At 36.0% G+C, this 21,948-nt stretch overlaps 1 protein-coding gene across 1 annotated transcript in view; it reads left to right on the forward strand.

The window, feature by feature from the left end:
* KIF15 (kinesin family member 15) overlaps positions 1–21,076 on the forward strand; it is a 30,525-nt gene extending 9,449 nt beyond the window's left edge. Inside the window, exons 12-35 of the mRNA XM_026034866.1 lie at positions 897–988; positions 1,643–1,852; positions 2,281–2,458; positions 2,879–3,020; positions 4,411–4,552; positions 4,864–5,061; positions 6,025–6,132; positions 6,975–7,080; positions 7,610–7,775; positions 9,172–9,322; positions 10,133–10,218; positions 10,617–10,692; positions 10,959–11,045; positions 11,977–12,081; positions 12,889–13,011; positions 13,917–14,063; positions 15,023–15,127; positions 15,234–15,398; positions 15,918–16,027; positions 18,360–18,423; positions 18,951–18,988; positions 19,875–20,040; positions 20,492–20,623; positions 20,939–21,076. Of these exons, the coding sequence (XP_025890651.1) occupies positions 897–988; positions 1,643–1,852; positions 2,281–2,458; positions 2,879–3,020; positions 4,411–4,552; positions 4,864–5,061; positions 6,025–6,132; positions 6,975–7,080; positions 7,610–7,775; positions 9,172–9,322; positions 10,133–10,218; positions 10,617–10,692; positions 10,959–11,045; positions 11,977–12,081; positions 12,889–13,011; positions 13,917–14,063; positions 15,023–15,127; positions 15,234–15,398; positions 15,918–16,027; positions 18,360–18,423; positions 18,951–18,988; positions 19,875–20,040; positions 20,492–20,623; positions 20,939–21,034 (2,993 nt within the window). The 3' untranslated portion in view covers positions 21,035–21,076. The remainder of the gene's footprint in view (positions 1–896; positions 989–1,642; positions 1,853–2,280; positions 2,459–2,878; positions 3,021–4,410; positions 4,553–4,863; positions 5,062–6,024; positions 6,133–6,974; positions 7,081–7,609; positions 7,776–9,171; positions 9,323–10,132; positions 10,219–10,616; positions 10,693–10,958; positions 11,046–11,976; positions 12,082–12,888; positions 13,012–13,916; positions 14,064–15,022; positions 15,128–15,233; positions 15,399–15,917; positions 16,028–18,359; positions 18,424–18,950; positions 18,989–19,874; positions 20,041–20,491; positions 20,624–20,938) is intronic.
* Positions 21,077–21,948: the final 872 nt, after the last annotated feature.

Here is a 21,948-nt window from a genome sequence, read left to right on the forward strand (position 1 = left end):
CTATTTTATCTTTCTTCCTCTTACAAATTTGTGTATTGAATTATATTTCTCTTATATCTAGAATTTTATACYAATTTGTGAGACTTAGGCTGTTCATTCTCTTTCAGTATTCACAAGCCCCTGCATTGTAATAATGCTTAAATGCCGAAGAGAGATTTTTTTACAGTACCTAATTCATCAGAGCTATTTAYTGTACGCAGTTAAATCGTTACTTTTTTAATATATTAAATTACAATGGCTAGTTATTATGCACCTAGATACGACAGTGATTACTATTCTATAAATGAGTATCATGCTGGCTGTATGAGGATATTCGGGGAAATTATTTTGAATTAATTTTTAAAGTTAAAACCCTTTAATCCTTTGTGTGCACACTTTCATCCAAAATAAATCATTAATTGTCCACTTGTTTCACTAATTTTCCTGAATTTCCTTTTTATAAACCAATTAATCTACTTCCAATGTTTACAAAATACGATAATAATGTCAATATTGTCTTAGTGTTGTCAAATTAATTTCTGAAGGGCTTTTGTATTTTATAGTTGTTGTCAGCTGAACAAGCTGTTTGTTTAATTTTAATAAAATTAATCTTAAAGCTATTTAATGTGGGATAAATATGTTGTAATTGTTTTATGATGTTACTGAATCATATTATTTTTAATAGTATTRTGTATATTGGTTGCCTTTTCCAGAGTTAGCACGTGTCTAAGAAGTACAGTCTGAGTATTTCTTTGCTCTGGAAGTAACAAACGATTTTTGCAGAATTGCTTTTCTATAGGCGTATTTTTTTTTTTTTTAACATATATATGTAACTGATGTGTTAGATATGCAGGAAAACCTGTTTCAAATTAGTATCTTAACAAATATGAGATTTGATTCTTTGACTTTTTCTGTAGGTTCTGTTGAAAAAGAGAAGAAAAACCTAAATTACATGAACAACTTCCTTGAAGCAATGTTGTTCTGGGAGAAATCTGAAGGTGAGAAGAAGGTAAGAAAGCACTAATATTCCTGCAGCRCCTTCTGTGTACTCTCTGAAAAGAAATTGGTGAACGTATTGAAACACGCTCTGTTCATGATTTATTTTTTTTGTCTTCGTTCTTGAACAAAAAATGCTCTGCCCAAAGACAACAATATTTGTTTGCATAAGAACCAGTCAAATGACCAAGATAAAACTTTCATCTCAAATTCAGACAAATCTACCAATCACACCCATTTATTGTGCTTTGGTTCCACATCCCATTTATTGTGCTGTGGTTCATGTCATGAAGCAGTACTRGATTCTGCAAATTTCTTTTGGAAGAAACTGAACTGAAAGCTGCAGTTCTTAGGAATGTCTCTGAYTTGCATCTCCCTTCATGGATATTTTAATCCTAGGGTTGTACTAGAGCTTCTTCAGAATAAAGTTTTTGCAATAAGTACAGTTGGTTATAAGGGAATTTTTTCTTGGTATGAGCTGTTGCTCTCTACAGATCTTTTCTAAATGAACCACAGACTATTCAAACATAGCTTTTGTTTATTTATGTGAATTATTCTTAATTGTGAATTCTGATTGATTTATATATATATGCAATACATACAACCTAGAAATTCAACTAGTGCTACTGTCATTTTATTCTGTTAATTTACATATGTGCTTTTTAAGACTTTATTAGAAAAAATTGCTCAACTGGAAGATCTCTGTGCCAAGAAGGAGAAATTTATTCAGTCCAATAAAATGATAGTTAAATTCCGGGAAGACCATATTGTTCGCTTGGAGAGATTACACAAAGAAGCTGGTGGAAGTTTATTGCCAAAAGAGCAAGAGGATTTCCTCAACGAACTGAGGGAGGAACTACAGACACTCAGAGAACAGGTGCTTATTTTTCATTTCTAAAACCAATTTTATTATCTGAGTTTTCTAGCTTATGTGACTGGATTTCTGCAATCAAGGGGATGGCCTTGGTAAGTCACCAGGAAATAGTTGAGCTCCAGATCCTGAGGAGGGTGAGGAAGGCAAGTAGCAAAGTACAGACCTCGAGCTTCAGGAGGCTTCTAAYGCTGTACTAGCAGTAAAGGAATAAACAAGTATAAGACCTGTTGTCTTCTGAGAGTAAACTCTAAGAGAGTAAGAAAATAAAAAGCATTTAGGTAACTTTAACTACTCTAAGGAATGCTGATTTTGTTTTTGTTTTTTTCTCTCTCCCATTGCAATTTAATGTTTGCTAAGGGTTGTRCATAACAGTTAAATGTATAGCATTATTTGGAAAAATAAAGCTGTTGAAAAAATATTGTTCATTGCAGATGGAGCAACACCCACGAATTGCTAAGTATGCCATGGAGAACCATAACCTCAGAAAGGAGAATAAAAGACTTCAATCTTTGCAATCAGTGAAAAGAGCCSAAGAAATTGATGCTCAGACAATTGCAGAGCTAGAAAAGGCTTTTTTGGAAGCTTCAGCCACAGATAAAAACAGTGGAGGTAAAAATATGCTAATGCTTTCGTGAGCCAAAATAGCTTACTCTGTTGACTGGAAAGTGGTGTTGATTACGTCTGGCTCATATTTTTCTTTTCTTCAAAGTAATACCCGCAAACTTTGAAACAAATTTGCTTCATTTTATTCATGCCAGCCTACATGCAAATACAATTGCATCGGATTTGGATTCCTGTGCATCATGTGAACAACATCCTWAAGCTCATTTTGTTTTGTTAGTTGTCATGAAGGTTGTAGTAATACTAAATATTCCACTTTTTTTCTTCTTTTTCTTCACGTGCAAATGCTCATTTTGTTCAGTCTTGGTTGTATTGCTGTTCAAAAGCATGTAATGGTTTTCATTTTGATAAAAACTATATTCTTTAAAGTCACTCTGTTTTAAGAGGGGACTATCCTTTATTTTTTAGGTCATCAGTTATACTCCACCAGCATAGCAGTGGAGGGCAACTCTGTGGCATCTGTTGAAAGGCTGAAAGCCCGGCTGCTGCACACCCAGAGCGAACTGGCAAGTGCAAAGCAAGAATATGAAGAATTCAAAGAGCTAACCAAGTGAGACAACCAGTAGAGAAATATCTTTCGTATTTTAATGTATTTTGTAGTACTACTTACATTAATTTAAAAAAATACATTCTGGATAAAGAGTAAATACATTCTTTGCATTTAAGAGTTATGAAAAACACGACATAGATTCAAAATCCTTTCCAATTCATCGCTGTTATGGGCTAGGAAGCAACAGTGAAACAATCTGAAGGCATTATCTGCTCTGCAGCAAGTTTTTATGCTAAGATGCAAAAAAAAATACTTCACGTATGCGGGAGATACCTGTCCTCTGAAATTCTCATAGTCATCCTCTTCGATAAAACAGGGAGTTTGTCTCACTGTGCTTGTTTTGGAAATATTTTCATTAACTGACATCTGTGCTGTCAGATGCAAGGAAAAATGATTGCATTTGAGCAAATACAGCATTCACCTGGAAAGCAATGTGGACCTGTTTTTTTTTTTTCTTTTAGCTGGCACCTGCATTGTCATTTGTACAGATTTGTGCAATTGTGTGAATTTGCAAGAAAGACCTTACAAAGCTACTTTGCCTAARACAATGGGGAGGTGGAAACTGAAGACTTATTTTCTGCCTGGTGCCTCTAGAATTACCCTCTAGACCCACTGAATTGAATTGCTCTCATTTTGTTAGTGGAGYATAATCAATCAGAAAAGTGCTTTTGATCCTCTGGATTCATTATGAATATCTAAATATARAACTTGCTTCTAGTTTCAGAGTAACCTGATGTGTAATTATATGTGCAAGTAATAGTTGTATACATTATAAAAAATACGGTAAAATGTAATAGATTTGTAAATCAATGTATGCTGTTTTTCTCAGCAATAGGCACTAAGGTTCTGCTCTGTTCCCTATGTTATTTTGTTGCAGATTCTAAGATTGTGAGGGAAAGTGATAGCRTTAAACGCCCCAAAGATGAAAATATTTCCTGTTTGTCTGTAGACTTTGACCCTTCAGTTATGTCAGTAAAGCAAACTGTCACAGTAATAACCAATTACCCAATGAAAAGTATTCCCAAATTTCTTTCGAGTGATGGACTTTTAGTTAAGGTACCCCTTACAAGGCAAAATAATCTTAACAGAGAAGAAAGGAAGGATTTTCTTTAATCACAGCTACGACTAGTTCAGACTTCTCACGTACCTGGATAATTTTTAAAGCTTAAAACCATATTGGKGTGGGTAATATCCCTTTCTTCTAACAGAAATTGCAGAGCTCTCAGCTTATTTCGTACTGTGCTTCCTAGCCCTTTCCTGAGGGAAGAGGAGCTGGGGAAAACGAGAGTTTGGCTTCAATATGATGCTCATTGCCAATACATTGCCTTGTGTTTATTGATGGTGATGAACATCCTAGCCTTTTTAACAGAAGTAACACTTTTCTGAACAGGAAAAAGCACATGGAACTGGAATCAGAGCTSCAGTCCCTTCGGAAAGCAAACCAGCATCTGGAAAATATTCTGGAGGCGACTAAAGCACACAAGCGGCGAGAAGTCTCTCAATTACATAAGCTGCATAGAGAAACTCTTAAGGTACAAAAAGGGTATTTATAACCACATGCAGTTCCTCATGAATTGTGTGAGAACATAAAATTTATTAATACAATCCTTGACTAGTGTGCTGGCATAAACTGTGATAAACTAAAAATTGTRTTTTATTGTAAAATTTTCTGAGTCAGTGCTACTTGTAATCAGATAACGAATATGAAAAATCATAGTAGTATGGAATGGTGACTCGCTTTAAGCCTTTTATTTCATTATTCTGCTCATAAACCATTAGATATGTTACCAGACAGTCTAATGCTGTTTTATAGTTAAAGATTGTTTTGTAATTTTTCTAACAGAACATAACCACTCCAACAAAAGCTTACCAGCTAAGGTCTCGCCTGGTGCCTCGAATAAGCCCAGAAATCTCAGATTATCATTCTGAAGATTTCCAGTGTTCAGGGGAGGTGATGGATGACMTTCTAAAAGAGCCGGTTCCCCCAGAGATGAATGAACAAGCCTATGAGGCCATTGCAGAGGAACTCAAAGTGGTGCAGGTGAATGTTCTGAATAAAAGTGAAGTATGTCTTGATTTTATTTTAAAGAAGGCTTCTGTCATGAAACAGCTTTGTCTTGTCCCATCTCATTCCTCCCCATCTGCTACAGCAAGAATATTTTAAGTGTAAAACTGAAGCAGTAGACATAGTTAAGGCTTCATGAAACAGTTCTCTAATTATATGTTGTATTTAAGGGGAAATAGAGTGAAAATACTGAAAATGTTTGGGATTTGGTATCTTAATGATGTGTGGAGCTGAAACTTGCTCTGCATTCTGTCTGGAGAACATCTTTCTTACATTCCTCAATAAACTGTTTCATTAGATTCTCAGGAACATTTAAACTTTGCTATTCTGGCCTGATAGCTTGTTTTTAAGGAAACGTCTAAGTTCATAATGACRACTGTATTTGGAACAACACCCAAGCTTAGTGTATGGCTGCGTTATTTGAAGAAACCTGCCAAATATTGCTTGCCTAGAATTATGCCTCAATTTTTTTGTACCTTGCCTGAATAGGGAAGTGCTACAAATTTAACTGAACTCCTGAAAATAAGAAACTTCAACGTGTGCAAAACCTTGTAGAGCAGCCCAGTTCCTTCTTTGCTTACTCTACTGCAGAGATCTTTAAGAAATTAAGCTAGTCTATATTTTGAGTAACTTCTGTTTATAGTCTTATTTCTCGAAGATAAAAGTGGCTGAAGACTAAAGCACACGTTGTTTGTAGGATTCAGTCCTTGCATGGTCTGAAGGACCTCCTTGTGTTCTGGCAATGTCACCAGCAATAGGAAAGAGATCGACTACTTGGGATGCCAGTTTATTTCTGAATATTCTGTTTTCTGTTGTTTTGGGTCATAAAAAAATAAAGTAGTTGATACTTTTTATATTTAGTATGCACAGACTGTGATCTGGCATGTGACAATAATTTGAAGAGATGTGTTCTAATTTTGAATGTCTGTTGTGTCACAGGAACAACTGAGTACAGTGCAGGCAAAGCTGGATGAAGAGGAAAGCAAGAATATAAAACTCGAGCAGCATATTAATAAGCTAGAGCATCACTCTGCACAACTACAGGAGGTGAGAGAACAGTAAAATGCAGGGACTTGCACAAGTGTGTGTGTGTGTGTGTGTCTGGTACATACACATACATGACAGGTTGAAATCTATGTCACTCAAACTAACTGTCTTTTGATGAGGTCTGAAGCATTTCTTAATTTTTTTCAAATGAAAATGCTACTAGAATTTCAGTCCAGGGCTGTTCAGAAAGATGGGGACTACATTGCAGTTGAAAAATATGGTGCAATTTTGAGCCTACTTGCTCTGATATCAGAACATAAGTAAAACCACTCAAGATGTCTGGCTTACATTTAATGGTATCTTGAGAAACAACAATAATTACCAAGAATTGAGACCTTTAAAGCGACCCTGGTAATATATCCGTACTTGAGCAGGGGGTTGGACTAGATGACCTCTAGAGGTCCCTTCCAATCTCAAMCATTCTGTGATTCTTCGGAATGCTGAAAATTCTGTTTGTCTTAACTGTAACTGAAGTGTCATGACTATATAAAATATTCACAACTCTTCCTTAATTAGTTTTTATTTTAATGTGGAAAATGACATGTAAGGTTTGAACAGCTCTTTCTGTGGCAGTGCTGTTTCAAATATTTTTGTTTTGGAGCAACACTCAGCTCCCAAGCTGTGGTTTGCTTTTAAATGAATGCTTTCTCCTTAGATAACTTCACTTCTCCAGTTGTATTAAAATAATTTTTTCTCGACCTGGTATGGATTTACCAAACTCTACTTACCTTCAGTATATAATCAGTTGAAGAAATGTTTTAACATGCTATTGTTGTTACAAGTTTGATTTAACCATTCCTGTGCTGATTTACATTCAAAAATTTTACTTCTCTTTTCTTAAGCTTTTTTCATCAGAAAGAAATGACTGGAATAAAGAGCGCCAGGAGCTCCTGGAACAGATTAAGTTACTCGAAAAGCAATTCCAAGACGCTCAAAGCAAGACTGATAGTAAGTCAATGTAAACACAATGGAACACAGTTCTGGGTGAAATATTAAGTAACCTTAATGTTTTTAATTAAAAATGGCAAATGTTAAGCCKCTGTTTTGGTTTCAGATGTTATATGTCTTACAGGTTTTATTAAAGCAGAAAATATCTAATACTACAAGCACAGCTTTTTATCTACCTGCTGTTGTGCAGTATACAGCATCGATAATTACTCTTTCTGAATGTGAAGGAGTAGATAATATGTATTTATAAAGAGAGAAAAAAATAACTAAAAGTAAAGGATAAATCCATTATCAGTCTATGGAAATGCAGAAATCTCCAATATCATCTAGAATCCTTCTGATTCTGTTTATTCTCTTTTCACTGACTCTAATATATATCCCTCTTTTTGTTTGATTTCCAYGGTTAATTCTACTAAATATATGTGAAGTTTGGTGAGACTTTGTCACATGAGACTCTGTAGTGTTCCTTGCCCAGTATCTAGCCTAGCTTTCAAAATAAATAAAATATAAAATATTTGTTTTTCAACAGTATTAACAAGTGAGGTCCATGACTTGCGCATTGTCCTACAGTCTGCAGACAAGGAGCTGTCTGCTGTAAAACTGGAGTACAGCACCTTCAGGGAGAAACAGGAGAGGGAAATGAGTCAGCTCTCTGGCAGACACATGGACGTACAGTTCCAGCTGGATAGCGTCAGGTATGTTGGCAGCCTGGTGAAATATCTTCGCCTTCCTGTCAGCTGAAACTAGTGGTTTATTTCTACTTTCCTGCATGTGACCTTATCCTTTATCATCTATTTATTTGTCATTTTATGCTTATGTCCTTCCCCTATTTCTTGCTCAAGTCTTTCCTGCCTTGTTCCAAGTCTTAGTGAAAAACAGTGAAATGAGCAAAATACTAAGGAATAGTAACAGGAAATACAGTAAATACAGGAAAATACTAACATAATGCTTCCTTAATTTCAATATTGGTTTACCATAGCACTTTTCCATTAAATAGAATCTTCCTGATAGTTTTTTGATCTTCATAATCTAAATAGAGACCTTATGACTCTTTGAAGTGTCTAGAGGGGACAAAACTGGAAAAAAAAAGAAAAAAATCATGCCTAAAATTAACTACTACTTTTCAATCTGTTCCCAAAAAGCAGCTGACATAATGATGCTGATCTAAAAATACATTCAGAAAGAAACCACAAAATAAAGAAACTAGACAATAGAAGCCTAAAAAGCGCACTGCGTTGCTTTCCATAGTTGACATTAATTATTTTTAGGAATTGGAAATCAATTATGTTTTTAATCTTCAGTGCAACTGAGCTAACAGTGTTTTTCCTGAAAAGATTAACTACATTATTGCAATTTAGTCCTGACTTAGCTGATATCATCTTCTGAGTGGGGGCATTGTGATATTGGGAAYCTGGGATAGAAACTCAATGTTGTAATGTCTTATGTGTTAGCAAAAGTTCTGACTTTTGGAGGGTACGTGGTAAACRTTCTTACTGTGGACGCTCTGTTAACAACATGATTCATCAAACACTAACACTCCATTAATTACATGATTCATCAAACTTGTCTAACAGCTCTTTTATCCCTCTTAGCTTTCCCCTTTGTGAAAGATCGAATGAAATAAATCTTCAGGGCARCAGTTTAAAGGGAAATGATCCGTGTTTGTCCAGAATATGGAAAGATGTGGGGCACAATGATAACAAGCATCAATTAAATGGATAGTCTAGCTACCCTGCATCATTCTCATAGTTACAGATGTGTTGGTTTTGTAGAGTAATTTTTAAGAGATAAAACCRCAATCAAGGCAGTGACTAAAATTTGTGTGTGTGTATAATTTGGGAAGAAGTAGATATAGGAACTAAAAGTACTGTCATCTCTGCCAGTGTCCCTTAAAGTTCTTTATAAATCTGGGGGTTCTGATTAAAAATGCCACCCCTTATAGTCACTTTATTTGTTTTTTCTAAAAATAAGACTATACTCTCGAGCTTGTTCTCTCAAGATTATCTCAAGCTTGTAAAATGCAATTGATTAGGGCATTTCTGTAATAGAACAAATTCTTGTCTCTTAATACTGTGTTCTTTCATAATAAAGGCTAGAACATGAGAAGATTCTTGAGGAGAAAGCAAGCCTGCAGGATGACTATGACAATTTACAGGAAGTAACGAAATTTGAAATGGATCAACTGAAGCAACAGCTCGAGGACAGAAAGCATGAAGCTGACGCTATGAAAACGGAGCTTTGTGTAAGACCATCAAGGATTTTTAAAAACTGGATTACATGATTCTTCATGAAGCCAGATTATTTAATACATGTTATTAAATCACTGGTTATTATTCTGATTATATTTATTATCACATGGATAATAGGTTCCACAGTAGTAACAGGTTTCCTAGTGGTCTCATCTGGAAGATGCATCCAGATGTTTTTTTAATCTAGCGCAAGACTTTTTGCAACTGRAAGCTAGAAGCAATATCCAATAGCATGATGAGATAGTAAGTTCTTTGGCTGAAGAAAATGCTCTGGGAATTTGGAGAGCAATGGATTAATTAGGAAAGGAATGAGACACCGCTTTGCAAAAGAACCCGGACATTGGAACACTGGTTATGGATCTCAGTGCTAGCTAAGACTAACTTATTTCTTATCTCTGAAAATTTTGTAAGGAGCCACTTTCTATACTGGTAGTGATCTTGTTAAAATGATCTGTGCCTTTTTGTGTTGGATCACTCTCCTGCAGTTTAGTTGATGCTGTCCTTGAAAAGCTGTCAGACAGCAATGACTGCAAAACAGCAATGAGGTATCTCAAGGGCTTTTGCAAACGATTTTGCCTGCTTTTCTGCAGTGTTTGCTATTTGCCTGCTCAGCAAGCTTGCTGTAGCATTGAAAGGCACACTGACAGATTGRAAATCATGTTTTTAACACTTCTTGTAGTCTAATTGTTTAAATTGAGTTTTAGGAGTTTGGGGGGGGCTGGGGTTTGTTTTGCTTAGATTATTCTAAATTCAATAATCTTCACCTCCAATTGTAACAGCAATGYGTAATTTTCATATTTTAGACCCTCTTGAAACTCCTGGAAGCAGAAAAAGARCATAATCAAAAACTAACATTACAACTACAAGAAGACAAAGAAAACAATTCAAAGTGAGTTTTGATTGGGTATGGGATTTATTTCCAGCTGGCTTCMATGGTTTTGTCCTGTGCTGGACTTTTAGTAAGGGAGCATTTAGTAAGGGAGTGTGTGTGTTTGTCCCTGTAGAAATGATATGTAATGGATTTTTTAGATTTACCCATTGTAGAACAGTGCTGCATCTTCACATATTCAATTAATATTACAAATGTAGTTCTTCACGTCAAAGGGAAAGTGCCAACACTGAGAGCAGTGTATGACTAATAATTGAACTAAGTGTTTTATATAGTGATGAGACACTGTTAAAGAACTCTTCACAATTAAATGTAACTAAGAATAAACTGATATGATGCTYGTTAAAGCTCTTGCATTCTGATTCCATTTCTTGCAAGGAACATGTTTTCTTTTCCAGAGAGCTCTTGAAAGTACTTGAAAAAGCACAAGTGGAGGAACCTTCYTCTGAAATGGTGACACGATGTGAGCAGCAGGTACAACACTGGAGTCAAATGACTCTAAATTGTATGTTTATCGATCTCTGTGTGCATTGATAGCATTCTAACTGGTGAACTGCCTGTTCTGTAAATTAACAGTAAAATAAATGTAGAGTTCTCTAGTTTCAGATTACTCTGTTACTGCCTTTTTCTTCCACTAAAGTAAGCAACTTAGTTCTTTCTATTTCACAGCTTTGTGCATAAACCAAACAGATTTCATAAGTAATTAAGGCTTTCTTTCACTGGTAATATTTTTTTTCTAGGAAGCAAAGCTGCTGAAATTGGAACAGAAGGTGGCTGCTGATGAAGAGATTATTGCTTCTTTGAAGAAGACAAATGATGCAGATAAGGTTTGGGCTTATTTGTGTTACTGATATCCCAGTCTTCCAGGTACCTACATGCTCTGAAGCTGAGTTGAAAGCCCCAAACCTTTTCAACATTCTTGGTAATGCTAGGCAAGTCTGGCTGTGTATCTACGTAAAATAAATTCTATCTTTTACTCACATGGAGTTTGAACAATGGGAGAAAACTGGTATAAGCTTAGAAAAAAATATAAGATAACTGGAGAAGGGAGAGAAGGGGGAGAGGATGAAAAGGACAGCAGAGACTTAAACTATCTGGTGGGCAAAACATCAAGTGCATAATTTCCCTACTGAACAACATGGCCTTCCAGTCAGTGTTGAAATGGGCTAATAGAAAAGGTGAGACATTGTAAGAACTTGAGTATGATTGTGACTTTCTATCAATAAAATTGAAGCACTCTTACATGCAAAGACTGCTCCAGCTTTTGAAAGCTTAAATAACAGAAGTTCTTCTAGCACAAACACTTATGTTATATGTAAAATAGATAAGAAATTGCATATGTATTGTATATTTGTAAACGAACACAATGCATTGTTTCAAGTGTTGCTTTTTTTCTGCTAAAAACAAATCTGATGTGTAGGGTCTGAAGAATCTGGTACTCCCTAACAAATCTGAACTTCAACTAGCAATTGTAATCTCCTCTTAGAAATGCATCACAGACTGACTTAAACTTTTGTACTGGGGACTTGTCTTCTCTTACAGTCAGCAGAGCAGATTATTTAGCTTTTAAATAAATGCTTAGTACAAAAACTCATGATTTAACAGAACATTTCCTGTTATTCCTTTACATGTGGGTATTGAAATTTGCAATTTTAATACATTTGTTTGAAACTTGGAATTGACAACATATATACCTAACAATACCCAGTAATAAATATTTTTTTTTTAATTGTGACCTTTTTTTTTCTTATCTTGCAGGAAGTTGTAACTGACTTGATGAAACAGATCCAGGAGCTGAGGTCTTCAATTAATCATAAAACTGAGTCCATAGATGGGCTGACAAGAGAGCTGGAGGACATAAATGTATGTTCTGTCATTTTGAAGGACATAGCATAGGTTTTCAAAAATGGAAGGCAATGACATGTCTTATCACGGGACTCAGACAGCATAACTTGCTGTAGTATTATGGAAGGAAACTTCTTTGTTTTGACATGTTGAAATCTTCTCAACATTTTCTGCCTAAGGCTGTCTTGCAAACCGAACTCTTTCCACGTGGTGGGTAAAGAGCAGTGTCTCTGAAGGGACCTATTCACATCCTGTAAGCTACACTCAGCTGACATTCACAGYTGGGGAAATTGGTGCTTTAAGACATTGATAATTGAAGCTGAGCTCAGTCAATTTTTATGTGAACTGTAACTGAGAAATGGTTATTTTCTACATCTGTAAACACAGTTAAAACTACTTATGTGAATAATCTGTGTATAAATATGATGCATCTGATTTATTTAAATAGATCTTATAGAAACTGGTATAGCATCTAAAACATTTGATTGGTTGCTCTGTACTTATGAACTATGAATCCAAAAGGTGCTAAGGACAGGATGTTTCTGAGACTAATTTCTATATATCTCTTCTATCTGTAATAAAAGTATGTAGTGGTTAATTACTAATTTTTCTTTAGTTCTGACAGCCATTTTTATAATCCCTGCTTTGTAGAATTGAGCAAGTGTGACATTTCACTAATTTTAGTGTCATTCACACAGATGAGTTTTTAACATGAGGTTTGTAGTTGTCATAAAACTTATGCACTTATTTATATTGTACTTGGCAACACTCTTTGATCACATGTTTTCATTCCTATTCTAAAATTTAATTTAACATTTTTCGTAGTGCAAGTATAATTCTGTTTTGGCTGCAAAAGAAGAAAGCAAAGGAATCATAGAGGATCAGGGAAAGAAGATTGAAGAAYTGATGGAAGCCTTGGAGAGAAAACAAATAGCAGATAACATCGAGGTAAAAGCTTTAGTGTTTGTGTTGTGATTTTCTGTTTAACAGAAGAATTTTATGTGCTTTTGTTCAAAACACTAGTATAAAACTTAATCTCATTTAGTTCAAATATAACTAATTCGGATATTCTGAAAGTAATTTTTAGTGAAATGCCTGACAAATACTGTTAAATTATCACATTATTTGACAAATATTTTATAAACTGCTTTATAAATACCTGTGCTAAAGGCCTACTTTAATTCTTAAGGCAACTGAGGAGACAGCAGCTGAATTTGACAGCAGTATTAGATGATGCAGCCGAGAAATTAAAATAGAAGTTAGAAGAMTATATAAAATGTTATCTCTTCCCCCACTGCCACTTTACTGGATAGTTCTCTTCACTCATAATTTTATCCAAAAGCTCCATCTACTGGAAACAGATTTAGGATGCATGTTTGATCCAACTACAGCTTTGCTTTTATAACTATTACTTTTTAATTTGGCCTTTCCTCTTATTGCCCTTTATTTTGGAGAACATGCCCTTCACTCAAAGTAACTGGCCCGTCTGTATGACTAAATTCAAGTTCTACAAGATATTCTTTCTTACTCCACACGCTGAATCCAATCAGACAGCAAGAATGATGTCTTCAAATAGTGTGCGATTCCTGCGAGATGAATTGTGTGGGGTTTGTGGTAGGTTGTTTTGGATTGTGCAGGGTTTTTAGCAAAAGTAACTGCATTCTTACTATGGTGTTATCCTTTGTGTCATCAGGAGCTTATATCTGGCTCCTGAACAAATCCAGAGGCATCTATAGAATTGCAGTGCAGTAAAAAAGCGGCTAAGATCACTAATTCAATGTGGATTAAGCTTTACAGTTATATCTCTTAACTTAATATTTTATTTTCTTAATTCATCCATCAACTCAAAATAGAGAGACCTTCTGTGTGAAGATTTGCATCATACCACGGAGCAGCTCATGAGGCTGACGGAAGCCTCTAAGAAACACGGTGCATTGCTCCAGTGTGCACAGGAAGACATAACAAAGAAAGAAACTCTAATMCAGGAACTGAGGGAACAGGTATGACAAGAAAGTCTCCCCATAATTAGCTCTTTGGGAACAGTCGTGGTTATCAATAACTTGTGGAAATGGTGRGGGGTTACCTGTAATTTTAGAACATTTGGTACACAGTACTCTTGGTGAGCAGTGCTTTGAACAAGGATTTTGAACAAAGACTAGGTAACCTTTAAATACTTTGAGAAAAGTGTCTAGAGATGGCAAAAATGCTGTCTCTAAAAGCTGAGTAGAATTACCAGTACCCAGGAGAGAAACCTGCAGTCCAACTAGTGTAAATGAAGGCTTTATTTTTCCTCTACTGCCCTTGTTCACAAACACTATTATTATATATTGGACATGATTATTGAGTGCTGTAAAGGATGCAGTCTGAGAGTGATTGGGAGCTTTGGGAGAACAAATAGCTAACTTAAGCTTTTTCAAACGTTAATAGTCCTAACTGTCAGAGTGCTGCCTACAATATATCTTACCYGTTTTGGCAAATCTCTAATAAAGGAAGACAGATTTCGGAAAGAAGAGTCTTCTGTCATGTTAGCATGTTCATTCAGGAAATTAAGCCTATATCAGTCAAATTGTTGGTGGTCTTAGATCATGTTTGTTGCTATTGAAGGTCTTACTAGTTCATCTCTGTTACTAATCCATTTAAATTGCAGATTAAACATTCCCAAGGCAAAAAAAAAAGCCAGCAAGAACAACACAATTCAATTAGAGATGTAGACATAGACATATAGTGTATATAAAAGCATATAGCTTGCTTTTAAACAGTGTTTGTTAGAGGCAACTGTTCAGCAATTAACGATTTTATTAGATAAACATAGAAAGCAACCATGAAAGTGAAGTCTGAAATGTTTTTAAATCATCTATAGGATATATGTAAATAGTTTGTTCAAAGTAGAGATCTCTCTGCTATTTAACTTTTTTGAGGTATTATGCACTAACCTAATTCTAACTGGGGTTTCTAATAGTTGGATAAAAAGACAGAAGAACTGGAGAGGAGGAAGAATGAATATGAATTAAAAATGAAGCAAATAGATTGCTTTGTGGACTCATCTTCAGTAACRTTTCCTCAGGTATGGCAATTGAGAGAAACGCTTTCACTCTAAAGGCTATTAGAACTCAACTCATGGAAAAAGTTTAACAAGTTAAACAACAAGATTCTTTTTTTGAACTTGCTAGTGTCCAAAAACTCCTCCCAATTTTGATGTGAATCTGGCAAAAATCTTGGAATCTCATGAACAAGAAATAGCCGATCGGAGAGCCTCTGCAATTACTCTGGAACACCTTGTACGTGAACTGAATGAAGAGCGAAGGGCTAAAAATGATGAAATTCTGAGACTTAAGGTACTGTACGTTAAACACTGAAWCGGCTGTTGGCCTAAAGTAAATGTGAATTCTGTATTGTGTGTTAATGGGCCCTCGTTAGCAGTAAATCTAGTAATGCAGGAATGCTCTTGGTCTTCTTGCCTAGTGTGATAACTGGCCTGATAGCTTCTTGGAAAAGTGCTCTCCTAGCCCTTTATCTCCAGTGATAGGAAAGTTTTACACAGGTGGTGGTAACTTGCCTGGAGGTGTCCATGTATCTCACTTTCCTGAGGTCTCAGTTCATTACTGTGCATGGATATCAATGGTAATATTACTTTTGCTGCTGAAACTGTTTTACTTCTTTTGAAGCAAGTTTTTAACAAAGCTGTAAATAAAGGGGTTGTGCAGGTGTTTGCAAARCAGAAATGGGCTTGTTTTCTTTCAAAGGGTTTTATCCATTTGACTTTTAAAATAGATTCCACCAAAACCAAAAATCAAAACAGGAATTGCATTTCTGTGTCGCATTCTGTGTCGAAATGTGTTGCATTTCTTGTTTAGGAACAGTTAAGCGAATTGGTGAACCTGCAACTGGAAATGCAGATATTAACAGAGAACAACAGGAATTTACAGAGCCAGCTTTCAGAAGCTCAGAGACAAAGCAAAAACAGGTAAATAAATAAATCTATGTTTTTGTCTTTAAGCAATTGGATAGGATAAACTGAAATTTATATGTGTTTTGAAATGCAATACTGCAATAAGTTATTTGTATAACAGGAATCTCAGCCTTTTTGGTGAAAGTCTTTTACTGATCTGTGAACTATTGACTTTAAATTATAAGCTGTGCACAAGGTTAGGCAAAGAAATAGATGAAGAATACAAAATTGCACGTGTAGCCGTTTTGATACATTATAAATTTCTACACTACATATGAAGCTATGGMTTCAGCAGATGTGAAACACCACAGTGAATTCAACAAAAGTTTTAACATAGACTTGAATGGAATCACTTCATGTTTTCAAGAAGGAACAAACTTCTGAAAAGATGGCACACTTTTATCAGATATCAGAGGGGGTGTATCCTGAGATCTGAACTGCAATCTGTACTTTATTTTGGACAGAAAAGATTTGGTTTGGGAGATTGTTGCTTTTAAACTTTTTTGGTTTTGTACAGAATTGCATACTCTGCGGCTTTGTAWTTTAGTATTTTAACAAATGGATAACTCCTTGGCAGCACACAGTTGATACTTAATGATGATCATTTTTTAAGGAGGTAGTTCAGTAAATATTGATACTGATAACTTWATGCTAGGTTAATGGCATTTTTTTGCCTATTTTATGTTTCCAAAGCTTTTTTACTTCTAGAGTATCTCTATTCAATAAAATATCAGTGTTGTCTGTTTGAGAAACAGCTTTCTTCATAAGCATTCCCATTAGAAGATGCTTTAATTGCAGGTGCCTGTGGTGCAACCCCAACTTGTCCTTGCATGCATATTTATTATACAATAACCTTCAGTTACTGAGTGATTCATGGAGCCTGTGGAAAACAGCCTGTGCACAAGGCCTGTTGGGACGGATCAGGTTGGGGACTGAATGATACYCTTGTCTCTAGGGCCTTCCACTTAGTTTGTGGCAGCAGTTCTCAAGTGTGTGGTGACTGGGATTTTCAGAAAAACATGGGATGGTTATTCACCTGAAAAAATTGTTTCTGTGGCTTAGCTTTTCATACAGTTTATAGCGTAGGTCATTTAGACACTTTTTTCCACACAAGAGCATTAATTTTATGCTCCTTATTTGCTGGATGCCTGACTCGAGACCCTGGGGTATAATTTGCAGCACTCACAATTCCCAGCAGCAGTTGAAGCTGACAGGAGTTATGGCTTTGCTAGGTTGAAGGCTGCATTATATTACACGTTCTACGAAAAATCAGGTTCAGGTATCTCTGTTGGGGATATTCCCAGCGCAGATTCCTGCCTTACACATTAGGGAACAGCTGAYAGCAGTAGCTGGTGATTATCCCTTGCACAGCCCACTGTTGTAACAAAGATGCTTTGGACATTGGTCTTGYATATGGGAGAGTGSTGAGGTATGAGGATCTGCAGCTGCCTTGGAGGCTGTAGGTGGGTGCTGGAGACTACCAGATTAGTCTGAGAACTGCCCTCTTTTGGTACTTAATCTTAGGAATTTAATCAAGGGAAGAGCAGGCATACAGGAAAGGTTGGGCTTCGCTCTGCACTGCTGAGCTGCAGCAGGCTCTGGTAACCTCTTGGGCACTGATGCAACTTGACCCGTGCTACAGCTTGGAAAGCTGAAGCGGAACCAGCAATGATATATTGGGGGATTTTAAAGTTCATGTAATGACTGTGAGGGAGTAAGCAAGATTTGTTATAGTCTTTCCCAAAGATTTATAAGCTGGCTAAATGTAGGTGGGTTTTGTAGAGGATTTGTACAAAGCTACAGCTGAAATCTGTCTTCTAAGGAAGAAGTGGTCAGAAGTGGTSAGACTGTTGAAACGATTTTTTTCAAACGCTCAAAAAAATGACACCAGTCCAAACCACACATTCAACCTTAAGGCAGTAGATATCAGCTATGAAAAATATCACCCTATCTAGGTAGGTTGAAATAGATGTTAAGTTACTGAAAAATAGCAAAAAGCAGGATCACTGGGGAAAGATCTTGTAGGAGGGAGTTACTTTCTGAAGTCCTTATGCAAGTGAACACTCTCAGTTATCACTTACTTCAGTCCCGAAGTTATCTAACACTCAGTTGCACGGTGGTTGCAATTTCTCYCAAGTGATCTTTTCATTAAAACATTAATTTTTCTACATTTATGCTCTACCAAAKGAAAATGTCATAATTCTAGAATATTAAAGTTAAAATCCTTGCGGAGTTATGCTTTATGATCTGAATAGGCATGTACRACAATCTTAATTGGGAGAAACTGTTTTTTTATGACTGTTTTTTTTGTATGTACACAATTTACTCCCATTCTTGGATTTCCTAGTGATCAGAAACATCCTGATGTTCAACACACCAAAGAAGAGATTGCTGAAGAACGACTGGCCAAGGTTTGTCATTTACCAGCATTCAGTTTTTGCTTCCCTGAGGGCAAGCATTGCTCATCGTGTTGTCTTCTGCTTTGTATCACTGCAACAAGCACTGGTTGCTAATGAATTCTGAGGGACACAGCGCTTGAAACTAATCTCTTATGGCTTCTGCCTTGATCGAACTGTAATGAATTTGGTGTCACATTTACAGAACAATAAGTTAAATAAGATTTAAAGATCTGATTGATTGCCAGTGAGTTGAAAAGCAAAGATTATTTCACTTGCTAGTATCAAGATTTCTGACAAAAAGAGATTAATTTATGGACAGAGACATTGATGTGGGTCTTCTGTGCTGGCATGAAACAAAAACATGTGCATATAACAATATTAACTTACAGTGAATGTTAGAGATGTGAGTTATTGGGTAATGGAGTTATTTTGGTGGCAGCTGAATTAAGGATACTAGACATCATGTAAGGGACAAATCATTTTAGATATATGCATATATTAAATACTGAGAATGTACTTTATATTTTGAACTTTTACAGAAAAAAGCAATGGAGGAGATGCTGAAAATCAAAGCAGAGTAAGTTTACTATTTCTTACGGGATTGGAGATTTGTATTACACACATTAACACCAAAACGATGTAATTTGAGTAAGATTCAATTCCAAGCATTTGGAATTCAAGAATTTGTAAGGATAGAGAGATAGAGAAAATGTTTATACTTTTAAAAGAAACATCCAGTTTTTACCATCTTTCATCAGTAGGTGGTAGTAGTACCTATTAYTGATTTGCTGCAAGAGTAGTAGTTTGAGGAAAATACTCTGAAGRAAGTGGAACTATGTAACAGCTTAGCTTGCTGACTTGGTGGGATTGTGTAACGTCATCTACAGCACAGGGCTGTGAATTTCTATACGTGGTGACTTTGAAGTAGAAATGCTGTTAAACTTGATGACACAGTTTAATATTCTGTGATCCTGATAGAGTTAAGCCATTCTCAGCAGATGTGGCATTTTTCCAAAGTGATGGTGCTTGTCCTGTCCCCTGGCCAAACAAGCTCAGGCTCCCTCTGAGCAATTCAATGACGTTTCTCAGCAAAAATGCTGCTAGGGGAAAGCCCTACACAAACAAGCTGTCAAAACTAGCAGCGTTCACAGGGCGGATGTACCCTGTGTTAGGTGRTCTCCAAGGGTCCCCTTGGGCTAAGTTTCTATTTTGTTTCGTGAGTGCAATTGTATGTCCCGGGTTGGAAGCAGCGTGCTTCCCAGAAGGGGAGCCACCCCAAATCACTGGCTRCTTACACACAGCAGCAACCATGACAGCTGGGGAGCAGTATGTATGTCTTCCTTCTGTTAGCCCTGGGTTCTACAGAAAAATTGTTAAAAAAATAAAAATAAAAAAAAAGATAATCCAATCATAGGCCATTTATTTTGTTTTCAAATATTGTGTTTTTTTTTATATATTGGCAGACTAGAAGAAATCAAAAATGCCCTCAGAATCAAAGAGAATACCTGTCTTGAAATGACTCTGGAAATAGAACGAACAAGAGCTTTGGAGCTGAAAGCATTTCATGAAAAAGAAGAAATTAGATCAAAACTGGAGGAAACATATGAAGAGAAAGACAGAATTGGAAAGGTTATAAATATTTCTAAAAATACTTATAAAATATAAATATTTTTGTTGTTAACGTTACGGTAGAATCGTATGCAGTGGAGGTGAAACCATTGCCAGTTGGTTAATATTGAGAAATACTTGGCAATCAAAGGCAATGTTTTGTCTTACTATTCAGTTACATTTACAATGATATTTCCTGGGCTTCTGGTAAAACACTGAGGGAATTCTGGGTACAGAGTGCACTGCTGCAATTCACAATAAAAATCAAATCATGCACTTCTCCTTTAGAGAGATCTGTACCCAAGAAGGCCAGTGACAAATACCTACTTCCTGCATGAGCCAACTCTTTAAGTTTAAATGTTACAACACATTTAAATGGCAGTGTCAATCACTTCCACAGAAACTTTCTTTTTCTCTGAAGGAGAAGGGAGAGCTAAAGTCAAGGTGCAAGTAAYGTAGTTATTGATTGCAGGAAATGAACTTGCTGAGGAAGCAAGTAGAAACTCTTGCCGAAGAGAATGGGAAATTGCTCGGTCATCAAAATCTAAACCAGAAGATTCAGTATCTTGTGAAGCTGAAGAAGGATTATGCCAAACTCACGGAGGTAAGCTCTACGGAGCACAATTCAGGTGAAAGGATGGCCTGGTGTAAAAGAAACCTGAGCAGTGGTAATGGTTAAATTCTTCTGCTTAATAAGAGTTAYTGCAGTCCCTGCTTATATGCAACCACGTGGCTGGTCTGTTTCCACTCAGACATTTAAACAAAAATCACGCCACTCCATTTCCTCAAGTACGTATCTTTTCAAACACTTGAGCAGGGGCAGATATGACTTATTTTGAAATCTGTGAGAAAAACAAATACAGCTTCCTTAATACCTATACAGTGCTAAATACCTTTTTTTTTCCCCCTTRTTTTACAGGAGACTGAAAAACTACGTGTTGAAAACGCTTTCTTGAAAGAAACTAAAAAATGTGACATGTGTAGAAGTCATGAGCAATTGCAATGTCACACATAAAAACTGTGAAATCACTTTTTTTTAAGTATACCGAAGAAGAAACCAGTTCTCAGACCTGGCTTTTGCTGTTAGTCCCAGGATGTTGTCAGCTATACTCAGAACAATGAAGTGTTTTAGTTTCTGGATGTTTTGCTGGTAGTAGCTTTTAGCGACAAATTCTACTCCAGCTAAGGCAGCTTTCATTCATATTGTAGCCCCTTCTTATTGAAGGGGCTCTATAATCCTGCACATACCGATTTTGTACAGGTGCTGGAAGCAACTTCCTCAAAAATCTCATGCCTTGCCAAGGAAAAGCTTTCTTACAGGAACATCTCTGGGTTTTTGATTCTCTCTGTGCTTCAATTCACTTTCATGTCTTTTCTGAAACGCTACTTTCTTTTTCATGTTAGTTGAATTTATATAAGCACCATTTTTTAGTGATTCTTAGGAAAATTTACAATGTTTGACAAGTTGATTTTTAACCCATTACAAACCTATGAACTCATTAATACTTGTGGGTTTCTTAAAAATAATTTTTATATTGATGTTTGTTAAGTAAAGTAGGAACATCTTCTACTAATAGATTTGTAAATAGCACTATAAATATCTTGTGGCATTGTTTTTCTTACTCTAGTTCAAATTAAAAAGCGTTGCAAAATTGTTTCCCTCTTGTAAATTTACAGTAGTAACAGCAGTGTGAAAAATAACTTCATGAGCCTTTTGTAAACATTTTCCTAGCAAAYAAAGGATCTTATTTCTTTACAGAATATCCACAAAACAGCTTTAAAGGGTGCAGTTCAAACTCTACTAAGTCACTGAAGTCTTTGAGGTTTATTGCAAGTAACTGGAATTTTTACTAGCGGAAAGGACCATCAATCTATACAGCACTGTCAAACACTCAGCGCTGCCTTTTAGGTTCCTGCTGTACGAGCCGT

The sequence above is a fragment of the Nothoprocta perdicaria genome, unplaced genomic scaffold (genome assembly GCF_003342845.1).
Source record: "Nothoprocta perdicaria isolate Ctin4 unplaced genomic scaffold, notPer1 scaffold_150, whole genome shotgun sequence".
Classification (NCBI taxonomy): domain Eukaryota; kingdom Metazoa; phylum Chordata; class Aves; order Tinamiformes; family Tinamidae; genus Nothoprocta; species Nothoprocta perdicaria.